The sequence below is a fragment of the Lutra lutra genome, chromosome 14 (assembly GCF_902655055.1).
Source record: "Lutra lutra chromosome 14, mLutLut1.2, whole genome shotgun sequence".
In the NCBI taxonomy this organism is placed as follows: domain Eukaryota; kingdom Metazoa; phylum Chordata; class Mammalia; order Carnivora; family Mustelidae; genus Lutra; species Lutra lutra.
In genome coordinates this window covers 10,289,163-10,308,702 of record NC_062291.1, presented here as the reverse complement: position 1 = coordinate 10,308,702, position 19,540 = coordinate 10,289,163, and the positions used below count along the sequence as shown (strand labels likewise).

The 19,540-nt window shown below is 37.8% G+C and overlaps 1 protein-coding gene across 8 annotated transcripts in view; it reads right to left on the bottom strand.

The window, feature by feature from the left end:
• Window positions 1-19,540, bottom strand: part of RYR2 (ryanodine receptor 2) — a 738,447-nt gene that overhangs the window by 96,210 nt on the left and 622,697 nt on the right. For 4 of the 8 annotated variants that reach the window (XM_047702071.1, XM_047702073.1, XM_047702072.1 and 1 more), the window contains 8 exons: window positions 16,902-17,072; window positions 15,218-15,277; window positions 12,254-12,388; window positions 9,267-9,302; window positions 8,402-8,514; window positions 5,513-5,609; window positions 3,567-3,670; window positions 1,981-2,032 (listed from right to left, as the gene is read on the bottom strand). In XM_047702071.1, coding sequence (XP_047558027.1) covers window positions 1,981-2,032; window positions 3,567-3,670; window positions 5,513-5,609; window positions 8,402-8,514; window positions 9,267-9,302; window positions 12,254-12,388; window positions 15,218-15,277; window positions 16,902-17,072 — 768 coding nt within the window. The remainder of the gene's footprint in view (window positions 1-1,980; window positions 2,033-3,566; window positions 3,671-5,512; window positions 5,610-8,401; window positions 8,515-9,266; window positions 9,303-12,253; window positions 12,389-15,217; window positions 15,278-16,901; window positions 17,073-19,540) is intronic. The other 4 variants (XM_047702075.1, XM_047702077.1, XM_047702076.1 and 1 more) reach the window with 1 other exon arrangement.

Sequence of the window (19,540 nt, the reverse complement as noted above, 5' to 3'; positions counted from 1 at the left end):
AGTGTTTTTCTTTTTTTCTTTAAATTTTTATGAAGATTTTATTTACTTATTTTACAGAGAGCGACAGTGAGGGAGGGAACACAAGCAGGGGGAGTGGGAGAGGGAGCAGCAGGCTTCCCGCTGAGCAGAGAGCCCGAAGCAGGGCTTGAACCCAGGACCCTGGGATCATGACCTGAGCCGAAGGCAGACACTTAACAACTGAGCCATCCAGGCGTTCTAACTCAGCATTTTTCACACTATGGGTTTCAGCTCTTTTATTGGATGCAGAATCTACTTAATGAGTCAGGATCTAAAATACTTTTTTTAATTTAAATAGAATAGAAAATTCAGGCTCTACTGCTCATAGGAAGGGTATAATTTCATGAAAATGTTCTTTCAACAAACCAATTTTATGTGTCCATAAATACACTGGGTAAATATGTTTCTTACTGGGGGTTATGGTTTAAAAGAAAGCTGGAAAGCCACAGCTTTTCCTGATGCTCTGTAACCTGTCCTCTCCCCCTGCTCCCATTCACTCAAGACCTCCCACCACAAATGACCCCCTTGCCCTCTCTCTTGGTTCCTTCCCACTAGGAGAGAAGCACGTTCAAATCTCTCTCACATATAAAAGTAAACAAACAGCAAACAAACAAAAAAAGATAATCCCCATCAATGTCACAATTCCATCTGGATATTGGTCACTTCATATCGTCTCTCCCCTCTCTCAGTCTTCTAGTAAAGAAATGTCTAGGCCACATCCCCTCACAAATCTCTATTTGCTTCCCCACAGTATGGCACTGGCACCTCCGACGGCCTCTCTCCATAATGTCTTGAAACGGATCTTACCGTGGTCACATGACACACATGCACTAAATCCCAGAGAAGTCTCAGTCCTCGCCTTGATCATCCACACCCTCAGCAGCGTATGGTTCCACTGAGCACCCACTAAGACCCGCAGCTCCTATATATGCTCACACTTAAAGATTCTCTCCCTAACACTTTTTCATGGGTTCCTTTTCTTCTTATCATCTCTTATATACCCATGTCCTTACAGAAGTGGTCATGGGCCTTTCCCTCTCATGATACCTTCTCCACCTGGGGCAAGACCACCTAAGCCTACAGCTTTGATTCCCTTCGAATGCAGATAAATCCCAAATCTGTATTTGTAAGCCATCCCTGAGAGGCTGAATGTCAGACCTGAATGTGTTATCACATATCTGATCTCTCCACTGGGCTGTCTCACAGGCATTTTTAACTCACATGTCCAAAACTCAATTTGCCATCTCTCTCCTTCATTCCAGGCCCACGGTTCTTCTAGTGCTCCCCATCTCAGTATCTGGTACCAATGTGCTCCCAGTCGCCTACATCTGAGGCCTCAGAGACACCCTGACTCCTCTTTTAAACCCACCCCTCATTCACCCTCTACTGTGGGATATAAATGAAATAAAGACTCAGTACACACAAGCTGGTCCTATTGTTGTATGGTCTACCTGTCATTAGGCAGTCAAGGACTTCTTAAACCTTAGCCTAAGCAACCCTCACTACTCTCCTGTGCAACCTCTTCCCTATACCCCTGATAGCGCCTCTACCATTAATCTTAGTAGAGCTTGCTGTAACCACCTGCCAAAATTTTGCCTTCTCCATGAGACTATATACTCCAGGAAGAGTGTGTGCATTTCCTTCTTATTCACTATATTACCTCCAACACCTTGACGCCCATGAGTATTTGTTAAATGAATGAATGAATGTTTGGAAACTTAACGAACTACCCATAAATAAAATGTCAAGAGAGCAAACAATGATTACCTGTCAAGGAAGTCAGAACAGAGACTCATGCAACAAGTGGAAAATTAAGATGAATACCCCTTAGGTTTCTAGGACTTAACAGTATTTTATTTGGAACAAAAATATTTCCAAAGGATAGATTCTTTATCCCTTGTCTGATGAAAATGATTTTCCTTTATTAAAATTAAACACTAAAATCAAGATATTTTTACTTACCTTTGCCATAATATCTGCATACGCCATATATAAAAAATCTTCCTCCAGTTTGCTATGAGAAACAAGAAGAAAACGGGAATTTTTAAGTAGGAGGCTAATCAGATGCAGAACTGCCATCACTGTATAAAACAACCTTTATTTTTCAACCAGTACACCTTTTTAAAATGAAATAAACACAAAACCTAGGCAAAGTCATCATTCAAAAATATGGCAGACTCAGACAGCAAAGATCTCTGACCTAAACAGCTCACCCATCTTACCTTCCCGAAGAGGCCTTCAAGTCTCACAGAATAAATGGTCTATTGATTTACACACAAATGTTAACAGCTTTAATTTTCTTGAAACTACACAAGCTGAAACAACCAAGTTCAAAGAGGTAGGGGCTTCTGACAGCAGAAGTGTTATTTGACATTTGATGAAAAGACTCCCCAAATTATTATGCTACTATACTGTTCAGAAATACAACAGTCACAGTGATCCCTAACCATTAAGAAATGTGTTTAATATCTTCTTCTTGAGAAGTACAGAAACCATTAATTCATGAAGAAAGGTTTCCCAGAAAATGCCTAATATTTGCAAAGTTATTCTAGCAGTTTTAAGGTTCAGCCACCAGGAAAATTCACTTAGGAAAATACCTCATTACCTGACAATGCCAGACAGAGGGTTGCTCTATGCTTAGGGATGAGATGATTTGGTTAGTTAGGAAATAATAAGAGAGAGAGAGACATCGTGAGAGGAGGATGGATCACATTGGCTAAGAGGGAGAAATGTGCATTGTTATGGCATGCATAGAGGTCAAATGAACTCATCTAGACTCTCAAAAGACTCATGGGGGTGGGGCCGATCATTAAATTATCTTCCAGCTTCTGCAGGAATGAGTGAAGCCTAGGGCAAAGTAGGCTCCCTTTTGTACCATGGGGAGGCAGATAAATGTTTTATAGTCTCTGAAAGGTTTCATCACAGAATCTCTGTAGTGCTCCCCATTATGAGCAGACGCTGAGCCCATGTGGATTACCGGGCATCTGAGGACACGGAGATTTAACCACACAGAGGATCGGCCTTTGTGGCTTCAGTGAATTCACATCAATAAGACTACAGAAGCCATGGAAAATGGAGAATGCCCCAAAACAGACGTCAAAGAAACTTCCTGTTGAGAAGATGGTTCACCCGCCTCTAAGGTTTCCTAAGACCCATTGCACAATGGAGACACAGGAAGTTTGGGTCACCAGTGGCCTCCACACATTTTTTTTTCCTACTGGAATTTGCTTTGGGCTCTTTTGTTTTCTTTATAAAGGCCATCTGTGACAAAGGGAAAAAAAAATCATTTCATAAGATTTGGGATCGACTGCAACAGCTAATGACAAAATTGTTAGGAATAACTGGGACTCATGGACAGACATGAAAGCCTGAACTTGAACGAATGTTGCCCCCTGGGTGGATGGCCAACTGGTCCTAGCTTAGAACAATTCTCTCTCCTAACAAGAACAAGATGAAATTGCAACACGAATGGGTCAAACACAAGATACTCAGACATGGGGTTTCTTTATCTGTTCTTCCTATGCTCCCACGAACCCTCCCAACCATACCATTTCTCTGTTAAAGCTGTTCGACTAAACAGAAGTATGAGCTGATGGAGGGGATCAACTCTCTTCGTGCCTTCTTCTTCTTCTGGAGGGTTGGCTCCAGGTTTCTACAAAAAAGCCAAATTGATAAAATTTCACATTAAATGAAATGTGCACACAAACCCAGGTGTAATATGAAGGTCAGGAACAATAACTAAAAAGAAAGCCATCTTCTTTGGCTCTGGCGTGTGTGTGTGTGTGTGTGTGCACGTGTGCATATGTTGTTTTTTTTTAAGATTTACTTATTTATTTATCTGACAGGCATCAATAGGCAGAGAGGCAGGCAGAGAGAGAGAGAGGAGGAAGCAGGCTCCCCGCTGAGCAGAGAGCCCAATGCGGGGCCTGATCCCAGGACCCCGAGATCATGACCTGAGCTGAAGGCAGAAGCCCTAACCCACTGAGCCACCCAGGCGGCCCAGTGTGTGTTTTTTATATGCACTGTGCACACACGTGTGTTTTATATACATTGTGCATGCATGTGAGTGTTACATTAATCAGTGCAAAACTATGCAGCTTAAAAAAAAGATATTTAATAATTGGACCAAAAACCACTGTGAGCAGGGATGTCTCACAACATTTAAAAATTCTGAATGCTGTTCTTAGAAGCAGAATCACAACTGGGGGTATATTTGGTACAGAGATTTCAGCTCTAGGGAGAGCTGAATTTACAAGGAATTACAATAAAATCCTAAGTCACTCCAAGTATAAACATTTAGTTCACAGACCAGTGAAAACTGATTATTATCAAATGAAACATTTTCCTTGCCTATACAATGTCAGGTAAAGAATGATAAATGAGTTAGTGCTTAAACTACCACATATATATTTTTTTTTAATTTTCAGTTACTTTAAACTTAGAATAATTTTGTACTATTAGAACTTTTAACACAAGGAAAATTATTAAGCATTTTTACTCAGTGTAGAATTAATAAATCTTGACTCTTCATTGAATGGTTTAATGACTTTTATATATCTATTGCCTTACCCATTCAGACTGATTATCACTCTACATAAATGATCTTCTCCTGGATTTACGGCTTAACAGTATAGATAAGGGATACATTTCTATAAGATATCTAATAGTCTATGGGTTGTTTTGGTTCTAAAAACAAACTGAACTCACTTAAAATATATGGGGATAATCAAGGTCAAGCTTTCACGATTTATATCAGTTTATCCAATATTCCCTGATATCTTGTGAGTTAAAAAAAAATAACTTTTAGAGAAGAGGTCTTTAACTTGGGAGTGATGAAGCCTCTAACTAGTCTGCAAAATTCTACCAGACCACACGCTTGTAAATTTTCCTGAGACGATGGCTTCCATCACATATTTTAACAGGTCCACCACTTTGAAAAGATTTAAGACAATGGCCTCCCAGACTGCTCTGCTCTCAATACAACAGCATCCTTACCAGCACAGCATGGAAGGACCAAAAACCTACTATGCCATCTATTACATTTACCAGGGCTTCCTGTTCTTCTTGTAGCCAGTCCATCATTCTCTGCCCATGTGATTTTAAAAACCAGCTACTTTTCATTGGCTTTTGTTAACCTTCACTTATGTTTGGTGAATAACTTCATTATGGTTCAGCTTTTAAAGCTCTATTCTGGTTCTGAGGTGATTAAAGGGGCTTTGCGGAAGAATTTAAGAGAATAATGGAATCAATGTTTGGTTAATAATAAACTATCATTCAGCTTAACTTCTGAATTGCATGATGTTGGAGAGAGCTGTCCAAAGAAAGGATAAAATTTTCCCTAAACACTGAATGTAATGAGCAACAAGAATAAGTGTCCTAGGAAGAATATGCTACAATGATATTTTCTCTTTAATATGATATGATAAATGCTCACACCAACGTTATCCCACCAAACCCAAACCCTCTTTCATCTTAAAACTTCATTAAAACATACTGCTAAATCTTCTATCAGTTTATCTTCAAAATAGTGTTCTTCCGTTTCAATCCAAGACTTTTCATATCCCTGAAGAAAGAGATTGACAGCCCGGTGCCTAAAAGAAAAGCACAATTTTGAACAAAGGATTTTTTTAAATAAATTGGAAAATGAATCATTAGTGCTTTATCACTGGATTGTCTGTGCACTAAAAAAAGATAAAACAATAAACTTCCTACTCATGATTCCAGAAGCAACACATTAGAGTGAACAAGGCGAGGCTTCTCAGATCGCAGGCTGACTTACATTCTAAATTCTGGCTCTGTCATTTCAAAGCTTCACAACACTGGCCAAGTTATTCACTTGACCAACTTCCACTTTTTCCATTGATAAAACTAGGAGAACCCCAATCTGCACTTCAGTTTTGCAAGACATAAAAGGAGATAAACAATGTGAAGCACATTGGGTAGATAGATGGTCATTAGGGGGTAGCTATTATGACATAAGGTGGCTCTGAGAAACAATGTACTAAGTGTTCATAAAGGAATTATTCAGTATTTGAGTTAACATTAGATAGAGGCCCCAAGGACTATTAAACAAAATGTCTTATGTGAACTTAATAGGAGTAGGTATCCAAAGACTAAATCCTAGGATACTGAAAATAAATGGCTGCCTATGAAATAAAAGAGCCCTGCACACTAAAAGAATCAATAAACTCATCACGAAGTTGATGAGAGGTACAAAGATTCCACCATAAGAAAGGTAAAAAGAAAGTCATGACCATAAGGAAACATCCTAAGAGAATATCAGAAGTGTTAAAAGGAGAGGTGCTATCATCACAGGATGGAAAGCTGAGCCTCGCTGTGCTGACGGCGGGCTATGGAATCATGAGGCACATGGTCAGATAGGTTTATGAAGAGTCTGGAAGACCAATGGGAGGAACTGACCTGATGTACCCGGAACTGCTAGAAATTGCCATAAAGTCCCATGCATGAAACAGGCATGACAAAGGACGGCCTCAGTCTTCCTGGGACATCTGAACCAGCTGAGTGGCTTTTGTACAATATACTTGCAAAGCACTCACAGAAATGCTGACTCAATAGGTTGAGGTTTGAGTGTTTCTGCGATGAATCTGGTGTACTTCCCAAAAGTACCAGATTTGAGAGGCACCACAAAAAGGGATACAATTTTAGACAGGTTTTATCAGAGGGAGTGGATCCGAAGACTCTGTGACATCCTCGGGGAAATGAGCTCAGAACCTGCTGCCATCAACTTGGTAAGGGGCGATAAATAAGTAAGATGAAGAGGTAGCCATAAAGGAAAGAGGATCCAAGTGAAACAGATCAAGGAAATATCTGATGGAACTTGGGGTATGACTAGATAGGAGAGACCAGAAAAGGAATAAGACAATGAATTCAAGGTTGATATTCTTTTTTTTTTTAAGATTTTATTTATTTATTTGACAGAGATCACAAGTAGGCAGAAAGGCAGGTAGAGAGAGAAGGAAGCAGGCTCCCCACTGAGCAGAGAGCCCGATGCGGGGCTCGATCCCAGGACACTGAGATCCTGACCTGAGCCGAAGGCAGAGGCTTTAACCCACTGAGTCACCCAGGCACTCCCAAGGTTAATATTCTATTGACTAAGAGGTAACACCATAATGGAGTCAGAGAATTTAAAAGGCGCACAAGGTCTCAAGGAGAAATTCATGTATTTTTATACCCAGCTAAGGTACCAGAGCAAGAAATCCTGCTGTCTTAGTGAAAGGGGATTGTGTGAAGTTCGTTTGCTTTGTTGGGGGTGTTGTTTTGTTTTACTTCCTGACTCACTTATTTATTCAAACATGTACTGAAAGTCAGTGTTCTAGGTACTGAGGGTATAAAATTGAACACAACTCTAAAAGATCTCAAGCCTGGATCAGAGAGACAAATAGGCCCAACACCATGTGAACATGTTAACAGCCAGGGACCTGATAAAATCATCCTAGAAACAAAGAGGAGGAAGTGTTCCATCTGCAAGGAGTGGAAGGGCATGGTCTGGTCAGAGATGCTCCAAAAAAGAGAGGGAGCTGAGCTGAACCCTGTTTACCAGATGTGGGGATGGTATCATTGACACAAGGCTCCGAGGGGAAAGGGCAGTTTCTTGGGAAAACTACAAGGAGGCTGAACTGGTACCTGGGCCACAGAGCCAGACTCAAATGTACCAGGTGATTTTCTCTATTTTTCTCTATAATTTCTCTATTTATATAATTATAATATATAAATATATAATAAAATACATAAATATAATTATAACAATATAAATATTTCTCTATAATTTCTCTATTAACAAGTACACCTGCTGTTATGAGAAGGCGGGGAGTCTTTAAACGCATTGACATTATTTCCATAAACTAGGTCCATATCACTGCTTCTCCCCAAGATGGACAATGCCCCCAAAATAGTAAACAACAGTTAACAGGTATAGTGTTAAGTCTGGCTCTAAGCACTCCGTATACCTCAACCCATTACGTCATCTGAACAAGTCCATGAAGCAAATCTCATCATGGTACACATGAGGAAATCTGAACCATCAAGTAAGAAACTTGACAAATGTCAGGCAGCTGTCCATTGAGATGCCATGATTCAAATCAAAGCAGTCTGAGTTCCCTAATGACCCCACCCGCCTTATATATGCAAGCAGATCTTCCTCAGTATTTAAGAGCATTTAACAATTACACTGTAGACCACAGTCCTCTGGGAACACCCAATGAAGAAAAAAACAAACTCAAGTATTATACAGAAGAACCAAGGGATCTCTTCCATCTGTCTCTCAGACTATTGCACTCAGGTTAAAATTGACTCTATACTCCTACTGCTTCGTAGGGGAAAAGAAAAAAAAATTAATCTATTACAGAGACTTAAAAAGTCTGACCTCGGCAGATTGTATAAAGGAGCCATCCGGAAGCAGGCTACCACTGCCCTTTTCCTCTGCTTGGATAACAGTTTGTGCCATACAGCCTTCTTCGATCTCTGTGGATGCTCCACCTGAGGTAAAAGGATAAAAAAAAAAAAAATTAAATATTTAAACCCCAAACTATCCTCAAAAATACAGTATTAAACAGCTGTGCCTTTATTATTAAAAACTTTTGGAATTTCAATTCCAAAAGTACCCTACAATTATTATGGAAAAACCCATTTCCTAGAAGTAACGCAATGCTAAATTGGAAATAGTTTTGAATGCTACATATTTTCTTTAGTCAGAATATAGTATTTTCCCAGTAGTGTATACTTGAGAAGCTATGTCATCTCTAAAATCAAAGAAATATAAAACCATTCTACATAGAACCATGTTTTCAGAATTTGGTATGGTTCTAAAACATATTTTCTGTCTATACAAAAAATTAACACAAAAAATTATTTATGTATCCATTTAAGCCAATTTTATCCTAAGTGTCAACGTGAATAGAGACATAGAAAATTCTTCTGAAAATTCAACCCTTCCTTAATATAGTAGGATGGAGAGAAGATGACAAAGCTTCAAGAACACATCACTAGGAATGAGGTAAGGAATTTAATTTTGCAATGTTAAAATACATAATTATTTTGTTAGAGAGGGACAAATGAGAATTCAAAGTTGGAGTAAATGAGGCAAGCAAGCTATTTATTTAGCTAATGGTGTTTGGACCTCCAAGATGAAAAAGAGATTAATTATAAGTATTAGAGAGAGAGAAAAAAAAACCCCAACATGTAATTCTAAATTAATTAGTAGTCTCTAGGTAATTGAACACTGTACTTCCCAGACTGTAATATCTCCGGCGCAAACATGTAGATTTCTGGAAGAAATAAAAATGTTGCGTTAGCTAAAAAAAATAAAACTAAGTCTATTACCCTTTGCAGTAAAGGGTCAAAATATGAATGTCACAATGCCTGAAGAAAACATTAACAAAGTCTGGACTACAGTGGTTTAGAAATTTTAATGAAGCAACTTGTAAAATTGGAAAACACTTATTTCTGTGATGGTCATCCCTCCACAGGATCGATAAATACTTTCCGACAATTGTCCTCTTCTGTTTTCTTCTGGATGACCGTGTTAAGTGAATGGAAGGTAGTGTTGTTCAACTAGATCTAATGCATTCAAGTTTCATTTTGAGATTCAGGCTGCTCAGACTCACTTTCTGTAGGAATCTGCGTTCTGATTGGTGTGGGTGACAGTTAACAATCATAATAAAGTACCAAAGCACTGAAGATCCAGAAGTGAACATGGTGGAAAAGGTGTCTGCCATCATGAAGCTTACCACTTGGCAGAGCATTTTATTATACGTGAAAAGTCTCTGAATAGTGAGGCTTTGTCTCACTGTCTAAATGTGCAGAGGTGCTGATGTGTTAGCGTGCCTCAAGTTTGAGTAGTAGGAAATGGCAAGGGGACAGGTTACTCTCAGGGACCAATGACCAGATATGCAGTATGAAATACACAGTCGCAAAGGTTGCTGATACCGGAGATAAGTGAAATCAAGTCTCTACTATGCACCCACTGAGTTTAGCAAGTGAAGATATTCTTTGCAAGCTGCTCTATGACTTAGCAACAAGTTAACATTGGAATAGAGATAATGCAGGCATGAATTCCTCTTGTGGCCCATTTTCCCCTCTTTTCTAGTCTTTGGTCATTGATGATTTCTTTTTACTTGTATTCTTAACAATGTGAAGAATGGTTGACCTTAACTAAAATATGACCGCCTAGAAAATGCCTTCAAGATTATGGGGATCCCCTACTTGGCAACTAGACTAGTCTAGACTGCACATTTTGTATCCGGGCATATCTGTATCATTACAAGGTGTCCACATGCTCTGCATGGTCCTGACCTACTTGAGTAGAGATATAGCCTTCAACCCCCAGAACCTGCAGCACCTAATGCTGCCATATGGTACTGTATGCAATAAATGTTCATGAAGGGAATGGCTGCAGCATAAAATGAAACTCACTACTTTACAGATGACTTCGTTCATTACGATTGAATACAGTTACCAATATATGTCAATAGAATAAAATCAGATTTTAATAAGCTTCATTTAATGTATCTAAAAGTCATTCAAACAAATCCAGACACGTGCATGGAAACTAAAAAGGATTAGAACCTTACAGTATGGGACGCGCAGGTGGCTCAGTTGGTTGAGCCTCTGACTCTGGATTTCAGCTCAGGTCATGGTGTCAGGATCATGAGATCGAGCCCTGCATCAGGCTCTGTGCTGGGTATGGAGCCTACCTGGGATTCTCTGTTTCCCTCTCCCTTTGCCCTTCCCCCTCCCATCTTTAAAAAACAAAACAAAACAAAAAATCTTATGGTAGGGTACTGCTGCCAGAAATAATCCTCAGGTACACATTAAATAAACATTTAATAGTCTTCTTAAATATGTGTGTAATTCTGGAAAACAACTCTATGACTTTATAGGTCATTAAGATTTCATTACCTTAAATCTCATCATCTTCTGAGTGATCATTTGTACTTATTTAATATTTCATGAAAATATTATGGAAATATTTAGGGGAATATTGAGCTTTCCAAATTTGATTACATTATGTTATTAATAGTGTGGTGTTACACAATGTAAATACACAATGTAAATACATGTCAATAGCCATGTGATTTAAGTGTAGCCTAGTTAAATTTCATCAGGTGCAGTGATAACTTGCACGGCATGGGGGAGGTTTTTAATGTTTGAGGGGCACCTGAGTAAACAGGAAGGAAAGTATGAGGATACTACATTAGGTGATATCTTTACGTTATTTAACTGGTCAAGGCGGGGATGGGAGATCACCGGATAATACAAAATAGGAATCCAAGAAAAAGTTTGTTATTGCTATGTCAACATGGTCTATAAAACATTTAGGTGACAAAATTCCCGAGATGCCATATGCACTTTTATTATTTTATGTTTGTTGTAAAATGAGAGACCTTCCATGTCCAGATGAGGACTGTCATGAAGGCCCAAGGACAGATCACACTGTTGGGGTCACACTGGGCCCCCTCACTTGGTGTCATTTTGCTGAGTGGACCTCATGAGAAACAGGGACGATGTCTCGGTATTGCAGATATTTTACCTAAACCAGAAGATTCCTCACACAACAATATATCCCACAGATGGGTAATATTTCAAATATTACTGGTTTGAGAACTGTTGAATAATGAATAAGGAAATCAAACACACAGTGAACTTTGTAGTTTAAAGTAGGATACAACTAAATAATTATATAAAAATACTATTCTCACATAGTTTTAATATCAATGCACTGCTCTTCTCCAAACGTAATTTATTGCTGATCTTGGAGCAAATTAACTCAAAAATATCTCTAATGAAAGGTGAAACTAATGACCCCAAAAGAATCAAACATTAAACGAGTGAAAGCATCTCAAACATGTTGTTATGAGCAGTAATAACAACTGATTCATAGAACATGCAGTCAGGCAACTCCTGAAATTTTTGTTAGAATGATTTAAAATTAAGCATATAATCTTATTCATCTGTATAATCACAGAAATATTTTGAGAAAAGACAATAAAACAAAGGCTGTAATATCCCAAAATACATTAGCTATATATTGCTACAAAAACTCTGTGCTGGGAAATCTTGCTTATTAGATACAAGTGCTCCTCAATCATATCTTCTTCATCATGAATCTGCTGAACATCTATGTTTTTTGGCCCATACCTAACAACGAACACACACCGTCTTTAAAGTGTGCTTACATGGTTAAGGCAGACACGATGGAATCAACACAGACTCTAACCTGCTCAAGATGGAAAAGCACATTCGCTATATCTAATACTCTTTCCACAGTCTTCTCCGGATCCGACGTATCTTCGGTCCTGTTCGGTAAGTCTTTGTAAAGAGCCATTTGCCATCGAATAGCAGGATCCTCTAACTGCAGGAAAAAAGGAAGACGTCTCAAGAATAGAAGGTTATGACCTAAAGAGGAAAAGACCTACTTACTGGAGTGTTGCCTAATGTCAAAACACGGTGCAGAGACGAGAGCAGAGAATGATCTCGTACTAACAAAATTGATCATCTGGTGGAGAAGACAGAAATTAAATATGTACAATTCTGATGACGGCTACTCCAAGAGAAATATTAGGTATTGTGAACTTCAACCTAACCTGCTGGTGGTTGGTTAAGAGTCCCCTGAACAAGGGAAGTTTTGCCCAAGATGTAAAGATGAGATGGACATGGTCAAGGCAAGGAAGTAGACAAAGTAACCTTCTATCTTTCTCTTTCCCTTTCACAAACACTGAAAGATCTACGTACTTATTTTCATAGCAATGATATGGGATCACACTTACAGGCAAATACAGGGACTCTACAACTGAGCTCAGTCTCCCTGAAACAAAGATATCAATATCAACTGATGGAGGGCTAATAAAATCATACTCTATAATGAAGGGGTCTTTTTAATACCATCAAATTTCCTGAGTGGGAGATATAACTGAACTCTGTATGGTTTTGAGAAGGATTATTATAAAATCATAGAAACCAAAAAATACAAGCATCCTTACAAGGAACAGATCACATGACTTCAGAGAAATAATATAGAAATAACTATGTCATTAAAAACAGGCAAAGCAATCCCCTTATATTTCTCTTCCCCTTTCAAATTTCTATTAAAAATGGAAGACTGAGGGGTGCCTGGGTGGCTCAGCAGGTTAACCCTCTGCCTTCAGCTCAGGTCATGATCTCAGGGTCCTGGGATAGAGCCCTGCATCAGGCTTTCTGCTCAGTGGGGAGCATGCTTCCCCCTCTCTCTCTGCCTGACTCTCTGCCTACTTGTGATCTCTGTCAAATAAATTTAAAAAAAAAAATCTTAAAAAAAAAAAGAAAAAAAAATGGGAGACTGAGGGTCATGAAGCTGAAGTAAATGGACAACATCTGAAACTTTACAACTCCTAGTCAGAGAAAGAAGCATCGGTAATGTGGAAAAATAACTTTCACCAAGAGGCAAACACTCAATGACTTGTAAACACCATTTGTCCTTGGACAAAAGGAAATATTTTTCTTCCACATACTTTTTCCATCTGAGGACTGTGTTTGGTACGTCTAGATTTTAATACACATGTTTACTTGTACTTGGCAAGATAAGTAGAAATGCTATTCCTTCTAATATAAAATACTCCTTCTGGCTCCCAGGATTACCAGTCCTACAATTTCAGGACGATATATCTGAGAAGGTGTTAGGAACAAAAAAATTCATCTTTTGTAAGTCTGTATGGCTCCATAACATGTGTGCCTAACTCACAGCACAAGTATAGACTGAAATGTCAAAAAGAAAATCTATGTATTCATTACCACTTTATTTTCTGGTCTCGTTCATTTGGAGGTGAAATGTTAATTGTAAACATGTTTCCTTCTCTGCTCTCCTCTTTCTTCCTGACTCCCCAGTACACAATTTAAGTTGTCCATAGTACTCCTACAAGTAACCTCTAGAAGATAATTTCCTCTAGAAGAAGAATTTCCTTCTGCTTCTTCAAGACAACCTTCTTCATTAGATTATTTCCTGAGAGAAGCACAGAACCTTCCTTAAGAGGTACTGAACATCTCCTGACTCTGCTCAGTGGTGGTTGTCCTAGACTGTGGTTCTCTAAGTGTGGCCTTGAGTCCCCTGGGAGACCCTTTCAAGGACTACATGATCTCCCCAAACACCCATATATGTAGCATAAACCCTTCACTGGAGATGTAGTTGGAAGATTTATTAGTACATTTTAAAATGTTCAAAATCTTTTTGCTACCTGGAAAGCAATCAAGCTGTAACAGGAATTCATCTCCTATTCTGGACCAGTTTATAACTAAATGTATGACTGAGTACATACACATCAAAGTGCATATGAAATTTGTTCTAAATCAGTATTTGTTTCCTGGGAATATTGGAAAGGCACACCTCACCTATATCATAGTGTCGTCCTAAGTGTTAAAAGAAAAAGTATAGGGTTTTGATCTTGGAATGAAGCATTTTAATACTCAGGAAAGCAAACATTATACTGTAGTCACTACTTTTGACATTTGTACATTCTCATAATTGAGAAAATTCTCCAGAAGGAACACCAGAATGGAAGCAAATACCCTGAATCAAAATAATAAACTGAAAAAAAAAAAACAAAAACTGCTAGTCTTCTTACACTGCATAGCAATTTCCATAAACAAATGAGCAATTTATCTCCCAGTAGGAAACAATTTCCAAATAATAGTAAATGATTACTGAACTACAAAACGTACTTCTGCAATTTTTTTTTCTTACCCAATGTTAATAAGTAACCGTTCTCATGATTTCCGTTCATGTTTTCCTTCGCCTCCCTAGGTAAATTAATTTATTCCTATTACAGCAATTCTCAATATCTCCTATATACTAATGACTCTTAAATTCACGTATTTAGTTTCTGGTCACTAAATGTAAAAGTTCAAATTCTTATGGACACCTGTCTCCATGTCCCAAAAGTCCTCAAACACAGCTAAGGAAGGTAATTTCCAAACTTTATTTCAAATCATGGCATATTTTCTTCAAAGTGTGAGAATCTTTGATGATCTACTTTAAAAATCCATCATTCATTATCTTGATGGTCTTTAATATCAAAAGGTTTGCAAGTAGGATAAAAACTGACTAAAGCAATATGTTTCTACTTTCTTAAATGCTAAAGTAACAATATTTGTAGTATATTCTAAAGAGAGATTAATCCATAAATACTAAATGTGCTTAAATTTGGCTTACCTTGCCTTGTAAATGAATATTACTGCGGATTATATCTCGTACTTCATCTTCAGTGTCTTTCTGTCAAGAAATAAATGTTACCTAAAGGAAGTCTTACAATGCATCAATGATCACAAGTCAATGGAAATAGATCTAACCAATTCTGAAATAGTACACGTCTGAATAAACATATCTACAGGATTTAAATACATGTCACAAATTTAGGGGGGTTCTTTTTCAGATAATTTCTTGATACTGCTGTGACTAGAAACAAGATAACAACCTACTTCAATTCTACAGTAAGTGCCGTAAGACTCCATGGAACAGAATGTCCAGTTCATGAGAAGTAGGGCAGAATGATGTTCCCTTGGGTTCGAACAAATATGTCTCCATCCTTCTCTGAAATCCTTACCAAGTAGTTATGGCACTTTAGGATATCCCTCATGATCCAGTGATAAGAAGGAGCATATCTTGGTAATCAAATACTAGAGCAACCCCCAGCAGAACAGCACCCGTGCAGTCCACTCTGCTACAAATCCCCTCAACCTCCTTATCTCACGGTATCAAACCCTAATATACAGAGAAGTGCTCCATTCAGCGTGGGACCAGGCAGAGGAAAAGTATGCAATTTCCCTAAACATAACAATATGCAATTTCCCTAAGCATAATATAGTAACTCCACTGCGTAGTTTTGTAAAATTGCATCTGCATAGCCATGAAGAGAAAACACAGGGGCCATAAAGAGATCTGGAGAACTTAAATTTTGAAGCTTGCAAAGGAGAAGAGCCACTGATTTAAATAAAAGTCAATACCTTATCCAACCACCATCAGCACAGTGCAGGACTCTTCTGAAAACACTGAAAAATAACCCCTCAAAAATCTGAATATACTTCTCATAACAAATGTTATAGGGGAGTTCACAGGAAATCCTTCTTTTTTTTTTTTTTTTTTTTTTTTTTACTGCCAGGAACTTGTTTGCATTTTTTCTCTTTGGTTCCTAAAGATTCCTGGAAGGTGATTAACATAATTTAGAAATAAAAAAACAGCCACCAAAAAAAAAAAAAAAAAAAAAAGGCAGTCTTTGTATCTGAATGATAGAGCCTATGCAGTAAAACTGCTTAACAGAACATTTAATGTAAATGTAATACTGACATTGGGAGATGGAGAGAAGGGAGTTGGGGGGAATTCCAAGGCGGGGACGAACCATGAGAGAATGTGGACTCTGAGAAACAAACTGAGGGTTTTGGAGGGGAGGTGGGTAGGGGTTGGGTGCGCCTGGTGGTGGATATTAAGGAGGGCATGTGTTGCATAGATCACTGGGTGTGGTGCTTAAACAAGGAATCTTGGAACACTGAAAAAATAAAATAGAGTTTAAAAAAATAATAAAGAAAGAATACTGGGCGCCTGGGTGGCTCAGTGGGTTAAGCCGCTGCCTTCGGCTCAGGTCATGATCTCAGGGTCCTGGGATCGAGTCCCGCATCGGGCTCTCTGCTCAGCAGGGAGCCTGCTTCCCTCTCTCTCTCTCTCTCTCTGCCTGCCTCTCCGTCTACTTGTGATCTCTCTCTGTCAAATAAATAAATAAAATCTTAAAAAAAAAAAAAAAAAGAAAGAAAGAATACTGACAGAGAGCCGTGAGCAAGAGGAGCCTACACATCTGAGTGTCTGGAGGTCAAGTGATCGTCCCTGGTGTGTACAGGAAACTTACCATACTAAATCGGTTTTTGGCCAGAGCAATGAGCTCCTGGTCCCCAGGTGCACAGATGTTCAACCCAATGGGCAGCAGTCGCTTCAGAGCTGCCACAATAAGGGACGTCTGCATCGAGTATCGATCTCCTTTGCGCTTCATTTTCTTCCTCTCCTGATCAGAGACAGCTGCCTGGAGAACAGAGTTGAGTGTTGGAATCTGTGACTGCTTTTCCCATGTTCAGAACTAGGAGCCTCTTCTAACTTGACTGTGGTTCCATCTTCCTTATTTCCTGTTGCTCCCTATTTTCGCAAATCCTTCTCCTCTTTCCTTCTTAACCTCTCTTGCTAATGTCCAAGTCCTACTTTCAGATTCCCAAGTCATTACAATTTACCGGTGTGCTTTCTAAACACTTGCAGAAGGAGACCGCCCAAAGCAACTTGATAGAGCTGATGGGTATAAGAAAAATCCATGGTAATTTCAGATATTGTATGTTTTAAAGTTTCCAATGTTTAGGAGGAAAAATGTAAGAATTTATTATTTATTTTTGTTTTGACAGATGCTTGCTTTGAAATATAAACTCTCTCACACATGCACATGGCATATATAAAACTATTATAAAATGTATTAGCCTTTTATATAGTCTGCAGACTTGTCTCCTTAGGGCATTAACCCTTCTCTAGTGGAAAGAGATGTAATATACTAATTGGTATAACATAAATATTCAGGGTTATCTCTGGATGACCTATTTACACCTGAATACTGCCATGCTACTTCAGGGTTCTTTTGTTATTTTTGTTAAATTTCATGTTCATGCGTCAGGGTCACTTTAAATGCAGAGACCAATTTTCACTGGGTAATGAGTATTATTCTATGAAGAGGGCATACTCGAACATCAAAATTAAAATAACTGTCCCATATTTACTTCTTTGTGCATGTTAAATTTCTTTGTAACAATAATTCAAACATTGAAGATATTTTCAGGATAATAACATACTGTAATAATTTTGGCCTACTGAGAAAAAAAAACAGAAGAGAATTTAACATACAAATGATTTGCTTTCCCCACAGAGAGACAAAATCTATCATAACACGTAGAATTTTTTCACATTAAGTAGTAAAAGAATTGTCATCATAAAGTAATGGTAGTTTACATATTATATTAATAATATATATAATCATATATAATATTATTAATATTATATAATTATATATTAAAATAATATTATATAATATATATAATATTATATAATGGATTTACTATGATATATATTGATATATTAAACCTATATCTGAACTATAGCAATAAAAACTGTATTCAGTTTCCAAAGAGATATACTTATTGCATGGATCCTGTTCTTATCTTTAGCAATTTGTGAGAGATTATTTTCAGTAAGTTTAATAGAAAAAAAATGAATAATTATCTGTACTATTAAATTGATTAACCCATAATAAAATGAATTTGTGATCTTAAATGAGCTCTCATTAAAAGGAAATGCAACCATGGTGATAAAAATAATTACCCAAATAAGGAACCGACATCTTAAAAATTAAACAAATTAATATAAATTACACAAACATACTTCTATCCAATTCTGATAATTTCACTTCAGCAAAACAATATTATATACTATGTTAATTGGTGTTGTGGTTTTCTTTGATTTTTAACTTCTTAACTTCTTTTGGTTTTATGGTTGCATAGGCACAAGGAGCTTTTACCTGGTTTGATATTTATAAATATTTAAGTGACCATATAATAAAAATAATTAAAATCTACACTAAGGACAACTATAAATTGCTCACTTTTGAGAAACGGCATATAAATAAATTCCTACTTATGTTCAAACAATAATTTTGCATCGTATGCCACAGGAAATCTATAAACTGAAAAGTTGCTGTATCTTTGAACACTTATGGGTGATAGAGTCTGCTTCTAGTACAAAGAAAGTAAATCTACAAACAATCAAATATCCTCATGTACATCTATATCAGTTGGGTTTTTCTTTGTTTGGGGCCTGTTTCCTCCCCAGACTGTGGAGCTGGGCAGTGGCCAAATTTGTTCTGTTCCTTTCCATCTACTCAGAACCAAGCACTTTGCCTTGCCTGGGGAGCTGCTCAGTAATTTGAGCAGAACTGCTGAAACCACTGAATTTGCACGCTATTTCATTTTGACCAATTCCTAACATCTGAATCAGAGATGACTATGCCATAGCATGGTCCATATAGGGGCATACTTAAGAGGAAAGTAGGATAAACTGACCTCTGTCATCAATCAGCCTTTCTCTGTTATCTCTGTCTCTCATTCTCTCTCTCACACACACACATAGCTTTAACAATCTCACCTAAAATAATCTAAAATTTAATAGAGTCAGGGAAAAGGGGAAGTATTTTCTAATATCCCTACACTGAAACAGCCTACCAAAGCAAAACAAAACTCATAGATATTTATTTTTTTTCCACAGGTGTAATTAATGGTTTTAAAAAAGAATTTAGATATATGAATTATAAAAGTGAGCCTAATGATCAAAAAGACAAGAGATAATAAATGCTGGTGAAGATGTGAGGGAAAGGGAGCCCTTGGGCACTGTTGGTGGGAATGCAAACTGGTACAGCCACTGTGGGAAACAGGATGGAGGTTCCTCAAAAGATGAAAAATAGAA